Source organism: Leptonychotes weddellii, unplaced genomic scaffold, assembly GCF_054177405.1.
Source record: "Leptonychotes weddellii isolate Sample4059 unplaced genomic scaffold, ASM5417740v2 HiC_scaffold_7463, whole genome shotgun sequence".
NCBI classification, from domain to species: Eukaryota; Metazoa; Chordata; class Mammalia; order Carnivora; family Phocidae; genus Leptonychotes; species Leptonychotes weddellii.
Window position 1 is genome coordinate 1 of NW_028044585.1, and position 9,414 is coordinate 9,414.

Consider the following 9,414-nt stretch of genomic DNA (forward strand, 5'->3'; position numbering starts at 1 on the left):
CTGTACAAAATCTGAATTCGATATAAATCATGATATTAAAATTTTTCTGGTCCCGACGCAGAACCTTTTCCGGTATAAAGCCCACCTTCCTGCAATGTTGCGCGTGCTCAGTGTACCTTACTGCTTTGCTCCGCTTTGCTGCATCGCAGACTTGTAACAGGTAAGGATATCCTGGAAACTAGGCTACAGTCGGCTGATGCAAACAAAACCCAGGAGGGTCCCAGAAGCTTTCGGGCACGTAAACTGAAAAGGGGTGATGTGTCTCAGCTCGAAAATCTCCCATGGCTAGGAGCCTAAGTACACAAGCTGTTTGCACTCGCGGGGTCCCGAGGAAGGGGAGGATGATGGGAGAAGACGAGAAACTACAAGCCCCAGCAGGCAGTGCACAATCTGGCTCCTGGAAAGAGGGCTTCCGTGCGGCGCCGCCCGACCGCGGGCCGTAGGAGAGATGCTGACTGTCGGCCGACCACAATGTTCAGAATGAGGAAGACAAGTGGGGCGCTATGAATGAGCCCTTAAGTCCCGTATTCATGACGTTTGCGGTTTCGTGTGGGGGCCCTAGGATGCTGAGGAGTGGAATTTCTGTGGGCGAGTCTTGTCTGTCCTCTCCGGTGTCGGACCTCCACAGTCCCAGAGCCTCCACCGTTTCCATGTGACGCCTGGGCCGGATATGATGTCGCCGTAGAGGAAGAAGGAAGAGGCGGAGCGGGCGCGGTGACGTCCTTCCAAAATGGCAGAGAGAGCGTGAAGAAACTGTTCCCCCTTGGATTGCTCTAGGTGAGTTCTTTTTTCACCCCCCAGCTTGCCAGTCCCGCTCTCTCCAGACGCTGGGCCATTGGAGGATAGGCTTCTTGGAGTTCGAATTCGGGTCGGTGCGAAGGTATTAACGTGGAAAGCTTGGGGAGGCAGCCCCGTGTTGGCCTTGGCCACAGCCTCTGGTATGGGAACTTGAGGTAGTGGGAGCTTGGCGAAGGGCAGTGCGGCAGAAGCCGGGAGACACCGGCTTTGGTTGTCACTCTCCGTTGCGGTCGGGAATGGAGAAGTGGGAAGAAAGGGGGTGTGGCCTCCTCCGGGCGAGTGACGGAACCTTGACAACTCTTGGCTCTGCTCTTTCTCCGCCCCCTGGGCAGCCGCCTCGCGTTTTGAAGCAGCTGTGCGCCACGGAAACTTAACAGGTTTCGGTGATTCGAGAACAATTTTAAAGAATTCGTACCGTGTTTTTTTGCCATCTGTTCAAAGGAGGTCATTTCTTAGTGGCTTGTTAAATTTTTTCCCCAGCATGTGCATGCGTACTGAGCTTGAAAGTCTGAAGGTTCAGCTGCTGCAAAAACGTGAAATTTTGCGGTGGTTTTTTTTTTCAGCTTGTGCAAGTGTTTTCATTCATCGCCATTTATTTATGTGTCCAAAGGATTGTGTTAATTGTCCAAGATGTAACAAAGATATACAGGAACTTGCCTTCAGCATTTTTAACTATTCTGTTTGATAAGAATTTTCGGGGCGGGGGATAAATGAGGACTGACTTTGTTTTTGTCCATGTTCTGTCCCATGTCCCTTCTCCCCTTACCAATTGCTTGGGTGAAACGTTTGATGAAAACTTAGGGTTACTGACTTACTATTTCTTTTTGTCTTTTAGAACAAGGGTAAAATTCCATTCTGATATCAAAATGCAGTATTCGCACCACTGTGAGCACCTTTTAGAGAGACTGAACAAACAACGGGAAGCAGGTTTTCTTTGTGACTGCACCGTAGTGATTGGGGAATTCCAGTTTAAAGCTCATAGGAATGTGCTTGCCTCATTTAGTGAGTATTTTGGTGCGATCTACAGAAGCACTTCTGAGAACAATGTCTTCCTTGATCAGAGTCAGGTGAAGGCTGATGGATTTCAGAAACTGTTGGAGTTTATATACACAGGAACTTTAAATCTTGACAGGTAAAGTACACATTTTATTTTCACTATAAAAGCTGGTCAGCAGTCTGTAGAGCTAAAATGTATTTGTATTTTTTCCCCTTAACTTGGAGTCTTCATATAGTCATGTGCATAATGCTACTGTTGTTTTTATTAAAGAAGTCCGTATTACTGATTGGGGATGAACAGACTACATTTCTTAAGCACAAAAAGCACAGGTGTTAATAAGATTAAAGCCTTTTTTCTGACACATTTGATTTATCTACTTAAAGCCTATGATTTCAGTTATGAAAACTTAGGGAACACACACAATGAATTCTAAATGAATTCCAGTTTCTTTGGTCTTTATGTACCTCTTTTCTTCTCTCTTCCTTACTCTGTCCCTTACTTCTTAAGGTGCTTGAGGTAAGGGAGTATAGATGAAGAAAGAAGGATGCTTCTCTGTGTTCGTTTAATAGTACTCCCATTTCTAACCATTGATAGCAATGTGCAGGACCTCTTCCTGATCTTGTTTCAGGAAAATAATTTACTTGGAGTGTAAATGGCAGGTGACTCCTGTCATCTCTGTAAAGCTATCAGTACTAATGCTTAAATTAGATCCAAGGTGCTAGAAGGCTTTTCTGAAATGCTTAGTGCTCTCACTGCACTACAAGAAGTAGGTTCTGAGGAATTTGATAATGCAGGCACTGTGTCTCCCCCATGCATAGTGAACTATATAATTGGTTTAATACTAATGCATTTATCAGTTGTGGAGAGAAAGGTGGAGGTGAAAGAGAAACCAATCAGATTACTCCTGTTTTCTTTCCTCCATCTCTTAATGATGAAAGTGTGAACATGACTAGATCATAATCTGACATAAAAAGATTATGGGCTTTAGGGTTAGATCCAGCTTGTCAGTCGCTGTGTCTCTGAGCAAGATGCAACCTCTGAGGGCCTCAATTTCCCCATCTGTAAAAATGTGATGGTAATAACTACCTTGGTGTTACTGTGAAGATCAAGGATCTACTCAAAGGCCCTTCTCCCGATGAACATTAGTTTCATTTATTTTCTCTTTTCTACTCTCCTCTCTCCCTTTAACTCCACAATTTTTGGAGAAAAATTAGGAAAGAAACCAAAAGGAAACACCTGAAATTCTGCCACCCACTGATAATCATTGTTAACATTTTGATAAATATTCTTTGATTCTTTTCCGGATGATCTCTCTCTATATATATGCATATACACATTAAGCAGAATCCTTCTCTCTGTTTTACACTGCAGCTTATTGTGGAACTATACTTCTTTAAAAAGCTAGAATCAGGATGTTCCTTAATCCTTTTGAAAAGGAAACATTCATACTATTTGGAATTATTTTTAAATTTTGGTGTAATGATATCTTTGAGTCAGTTCTGTATGAGTTGATTAAAGGAACAGACCAGTGTCATAGATTAACCTACATGACGAATTATTTAAATTTACTGAGTAGTTGACTCTACAGGTGCCTCTTATCTATATTTAGAATATGTACTATAAAATAACCACAGAACTAGTGAATTTTGGTTGATCTTCAATTTAGTGGTTTCCCTTTCTCAATTAACTTTTCCAGAACAATCTTGAATTGATTTGAACACACTGAAGAGCAGCTTACTTTGAGCCTTCATGCAAAGAACCAGTGTGAAAAAGAGCCAGATTTTGCTCAATCTTTTTTGGTACATATCTTCTTTCCTGAGAACTAGTTGTTTGAGCCCAGCCACAAATGTGAGACGGCTTACCTCAAAAGTAGAAAGTCTGTACAACTTAGTGATTAAATTTAGTGAAAGAAAACAAAATAATAAAGAATTAAGTGGACTCATGAGCCAGATTTCCTTGGTCAAATCTTAGTTCTAACACACTGTGATCTTGTACAAGTTACTTTCTTTGGACCTCCGAGCCTTCATTTGAATGTAAAATGGGATTGCATAGTTATGTCCTAAGGATTAAATGAACTGTTCATGTAAAGCGTTTAGCCATATACCTGGCAATATGTAATTAAATGACTCTCAGTGACTGTTCAAAAGATGAAAGCAAGTTTGCAAGCAGTGTAACTTCATGCTTGTAAACAAAAGCAGTTATTGATGTAAACAAATGCTGATTGATTCCCTTAACTGTAACTGAGATTATAGACTGTCTATGAAATAGATGAATAATTTGTACGAAATACTGTATCAGTTCTAAACAATGTGCCACTCAGTGCTAGTTTGTATTGGTCTTAAAGGCTACCAGACCTTGTTACATGTTTGGTGGTTCATTTTTATGGAGCACTAAGCACAATTATAATTGGAGGCCTAAGTATAATAAGTGATAAATTTGGTTTCATTCTAGTGGTATCTCTCATTTATTGTAATTTAATAACAGACTATGTAACAAAATTAATAAAAATGCTTAAGGAAAAACATATTTTTAGAAAGTGATAATGCTACTGTATATATGGCAAAAAACATTTTGTATAAAAGATGAACAAGATTTTGTTTATATTTGGGGCATTTGTGCTATATCTTTGCAGATAGAGAATTAACTTCATTACAAAGATCATTCGTTATATATTCCAAAATTATAACTAAGGGACATAAGAAAAGAAATCTTTAAGTAATGTTTTCTTATCTAGGGGAAAGACTCCATTTGCAAATAGATTATACTCCAAAAGTTTATTTATAGTATATTTAGGAACTTTAGGTATATTTTCCCAGAAAATAAAATGTTCCCTAAACTTGTGATTAGGTTTCCAAACTGGCCTATAAACTTACTTAATCATTAATGAGCTGAAAAATGATTATGTATATGATGAAAGGCAATTTTTTAAAAGCCAGTGTAATGTTAAATTAAAAAAGAAGAAACAAGTGGCACTTGGAATAAAGACGTTTTCATTAGATGATGAGAAAATGGATAGAGATCTGTAGATAGTGTACTATACTTTCAAAGACCCGAGTGGTTCATGACACTAGTTAATTTTTAATTTCATTTCAAATTTTACTCCTTTTTAAAGAAAAAAAAAAAGATGTATTAATAGCATTATATTTATATTATCAGCTATGACTAAAACCCTTTTCTGGCTTATATGTATAATGAAGAGGGAAAAGGGAAAATATATTTTTTTTCTGAAGAGTTAAATATCATTCGGGGAAAATGGCAAGTAGTAAGGTTACTTGAAGGGTGTGTTTGTGTGTGTGTATGTATATCTGTCCTCCGATAATTAAAAGAGTCATATTTTTGAATTAATACCGACTCAACTCTCAGATTTTTTTAAATAAAGATTTTGTTTATTTATTTGAGAGACAGAGGGAGAGAACACAGAGGAAGAGGGAGAAACAAACTCCCTGCTGAGCAGGGAGCCAGATGTGGTGGTCACTCCCAGGGCCCCAGAATCATGACCTGAGCTGAAGGCAGATGCTTAACCAACTGAGCCACCCAGGCGCCCCTCAGCTCTCAGATTTTATAGCTAAGAAAATCGAAGTGCCTAAAGGTGCTGACTTACCCTGATTAATTGACATTGTAATGCTAGAGTAATCAAACAATTTTTCACTACATTATAAGCTTCTGAAGGGCAGGGACTATTTGATATTTCTTAATATCCCTCTTAGTGTACCACACATGGTAGATGCTCAGTAAATACTGACTGGAATGTTGAACAGGATGAACTTAAGTCTTTTTATATAATTCTAATGATGACAGACTCTCCAACTAACATGAGTTGAGTAACACACACACACACGGGAGGGTTGTTAGACCTTAGTGCATTCTAAATCCTTGTTCCTTCCAAGTGTAATCAATAAACCAGCCGCATTGGCATCACCAGCAAGTGTGTTAGAAATGCAGACACTTAGGTCCCATCACAGACCTCCCCACAGAATCTGAATCTACATTTAACAAAATACCTGGGTGACTTAGATGCATGGGAAAGTTTGAGAAGCACAGTTAAAGTCCCTCATAGGGGAGCAGAGAAAGATAATAGGAAATAATTTTTTAGACTCGCTGTTGCCAGTCCAGAAAAGGTGGTTATATCTGAACAGGGCTCAGGATAATGGGAGGAGGCAGTAAGTTGCCAACAGCTACTTTTGTGTTGCAAGTATTTTTTATTTTATTTTATTTTTTTTTATTTTTTATTTTTTTAAGATTTTATTTATTTACTTGACAGAGAGAGACAGCGAGAGAGGGAACACAAGTAGGGGGAGTGGGAGAGGGAGAAGCAGGCTTCCCGCTGAGCAGGGAGCCCGATGCGGGGCTCGATCCCAGGACCCCGGGACCATGACCCGAGCCGAAGGCAGCCGCCCAACCGACTGAGCCACCCAGGGGCCCCGCAAGTATTTTTTAAAACACACAGTAATTTTAACATTTTCTTTTTCCACAGTGGTACATAATGTAGTTTGTAACCATTTTTTTTCATCTTTTCAAGTTCTGCAAAACTGGAGATTTTTGCCTACACGTTATTCTGAATGAGTGAATGAATTTTCGTAAATTTGTTCTTCTAGTTATGCCTTTTTCATCATTCTGCTTCATTAGGTTTTTAAAAGACATTGAAATATATGTGCAGCTCTGTTTCACAAATAGTTTTTCTTTGTTCAGAATATTGTCATTTAGCCTTGTTTCCTTACAGTTGGAATGTTAAAGAAATTCATCAGGCTGCTGACTATCTCAAAGTGGAAGAGGTGGTCACTAAATGTAAAATAAAGATGGAAGATTTTGCTTTTATTGCTAATCCCTCTTCTACAGAGATATCTAGTATTACTGGAAACATTGAATTGAATCAACAGACTTGTCTCCTTACTCTACGAGATTATAACAGTCGGGAAAAATCAGAAGTGTCTACAGATTTAGTTCAGGCAAATCCTAAACAAGGGGCTTTAGCAAAGAAGTCATCTCAAACTAAAAAGAAGAAGAAGGCCTTCAACTCCCAGAAAACAGGACAGAATAAAACAGTGCAATATCCCAGTGACATTTTAGAGAATGCATCTGTTGAATTATTTTTAGATGCAAATAAATTATCCACACCTGTAATAGAACAAGTTGCACAAAGAAATGATAATTCAGAACTCGAATTGACGTCAGTTGTGGAAAATACTTTTCCAGCACAAGATATTGTGCAAACTGTTACAGTGAAACGGAAACGTGGAAAATCACAACCAAACTGTGCTCTGAAAGAACACTCTATGTCTAATATAGCCAGTGTCAAGAATTCTTATGAGCTGGAGAGCTCTGGGGAAGAGCTGGATCAGAGGTATTCCAAGGCCAAGCCAATGTGTAACACATGTGGGAAAGTGTTTTCAGAAGCCAGCAGCTTGAGAAGGCATATGAGAATACATAAAGGAGTTAAACCTTATGTCTGCCACTTGTGTGGAAAGGCATTTACCCAGTGTAACCAGCTGAAAACGCATGTAAGAACTCATACAGGTAAGACTGGTTTGTGGGAGATATAATTGCTTTTGTACTGTGACTGAAACAATATTTTCGTATAGAACATATTAATATGCAGTGTTGACTATTTGTGACCAACATTTGGTATATACTTGCATTCACAAAGTATTTAGCATATTAGATTGTTGAAAATTTCTTTTTAATTGTGACCAAGTATTTAATGGTGGTTTTATTGCTGCTGGTAACTCTGAAGTCCCAATGTATGAGGTCTTTGTACCATTTTCCCTCAGTTAAAATAAACACAAACTTGCTTCTAGCTTGCTAAGTATTTAACAGAGACAAAGATTAAGAGAACTGATAAAGAGACAAAGTAATTACAACTCAGGACAATTCTCAGACTTTGCCAACACATCTCACCTTCTGCTTCCTAGACTTTGTCAACTTCTGAACATGTTTCTTAGAATTACACACACATTCATTCCTCAGCCTCCACGTTTACCTGTTGGTACACTTAGATTTGTACATTTTAAGATGCAGTGTGTATTTCTCTCATTGATCACCTTTCACTATTATGAATTGAGAAACACTGATTTCTTTTCATTCTACCAATGTTTTCAATAGACAATCCGGAAAAAATCCTCTTTGTTTTTTACTTCTAGCAGTTAATGTTTTCTGAATACTGAAAATAGTACTGTTATGAACTCTTTTGAAAGCTTATGTGGCTCAAGCAACTAAAACAGAGTATCTCCTTTTAAATATAAATTTTATTTGCTTGTTCTTTTAGGTGAGAAGCCATACAAATGTGAATTGTGTGATAAAGGATTTGCTCAGAAATGCCAGCTGGTCTTCCATAGTCGTATGCATCATGGTGAGGAAAAACCCTATAAATGTGATGTATGCAATTTACAATTTGCAACTTCTAGCAATCTCAAGATTCATGCAAGGTAAAAAACAAAAAAATAAGTTGTTTGATCTTTGAGTCTGTCATTCACCAAAGTCTTTTGAATAGACTACTGTATTAGCACTCAGGACAGTAGAGTTCTAATTGTGGCTCCACCATTAAATTTTCTTAATGTAGTCAAGAAACCAGAAGGAAGCCAAGGTGACTGGAGAGGAATAAATAAGGGCGAGACATAAGGTCAGAATGGTGATAGAGCATCTAGATGGTATAAGGTTTTATAAGCCATTATAAAGCTTTTACTCTTGAGATTGAGAAGTAGGTGATGTATCTTGCTTGCATTTTAAGGGGATGACTCTGGCTGCAATATTTGAAAAAGAATGTAAGATTGCAAGAATGGAAGCAAAGTTACCAGTTAGGAAGCTATAGATAAAACTCAAGTGAGAGTGATAGTGATTCAGGCCAAAGTGGTAACAGTGGAAGAGATAAGTAGTCAGATTCTGGACATATTTTTAAAGGTAGCACAACAGAATTTGCTGCAGATTGGATGTGGGGTATGAAAGAAGGAAAGAAGAGTGGTATCCAAAGATGATTCTGAGGTTTATAGCCCTGAGCACCTGAAAAAATGGAATTACTGTTAATGGAAATGGAGAAGATTTGTGGATAGAGCAGTTAAAGAGGGAGTAGAGATCTGAACATGTTAAATTTGAGGTGACTATTAGACATCTGAGTGGAGATGTACATTGGTTATGTAAGTCTGTAGTTCAGGGGACTGGTTTGAGCTGAAGATAAAAATTTGGGAGTCTTGGGCGCCTGGGTGGCTCAGTTGGTTAAGCGACTGCCTTCAGCTCAGGTCATGATCCTGGAGTCCCTGGATTGAGTCCTGCATCGGGCTCCCTGCTCTGCAGGGAGTCTGCTTCTCCCTCTGACCCTGCTCTCTCTCATTCTCTCTCTCAAATAAATAAATAAAATCTTTAAAAAAAAAAAAAATTGGGGAGTCTTTAGCATATAAGACTATATGTTAAGACTATAACAGTGGGGGCGCCTGGGTGGCTCAGTTGGTTAAGCGACTGCCTTCAGCTCAGGTCATGATCCTGGAGTCTTGGGATCGAGTCCCGCATCGGACTCCCTGCTCAGCAGGGAGTCTGCTTCTCCCTCTGATTCTCCCCCCTCTCATGTTCTCTCTCTCTGTCTCATTCTGTCTCTCAAATAAATAAATAAAATCTTTAAAAAAAAAAAAAAA

General features: G+C 39.0%; 1 protein-coding gene across 1 annotated transcript; it reads left to right on the plus strand.

Annotated features, from left to right (window-relative positions):
• The first annotated feature begins 418 nt into the window (after positions 1 to 418).
• On the plus strand, positions 419 to 9,058 carry LOC102735993 (myoneurin). Its single transcript, XM_081811407.1, has 4 exons — positions 419 to 777; positions 1,634 to 1,930; positions 6,516 to 7,309; positions 8,058 to 9,058. The coding sequence occupies exons 2-4, from the start codon at positions 1,665 to 1,667 to the stop codon at positions 8,219 to 8,221; spliced, it is 1,224 nt and encodes a 407-aa protein (XP_081667533.1). The 5' UTR covers positions 419 to 777; positions 1,634 to 1,664; the 3' UTR covers positions 8,222 to 9,058.
• Positions 9,059 to 9,414: the final 356 nt, after the last annotated feature.

Bases quoted from the DNA above. Each gene is read 5' to 3' on its own strand.
- LOC102735993 (XM_081811407.1), top strand. From the start codon at position 1,665: ATGCAGTATTCGCACCACTGTGAGCACCTTTTAGAGAGACTGAACAAA. The intron at 1,931-6,515 runs GTAAAGTACACA...GTTTCCTTACAG, and splicing joins GGAACTTTAAATCTTGACAG to TTGGAATGTTAAAGAAATTC. The intron at 7,310-8,057 runs GTAAGACTGGTT...TTGTTCTTTTAG, and splicing joins GCATGTAAGAACTCATACAG to GTGAGAAGCCATACAAATGT.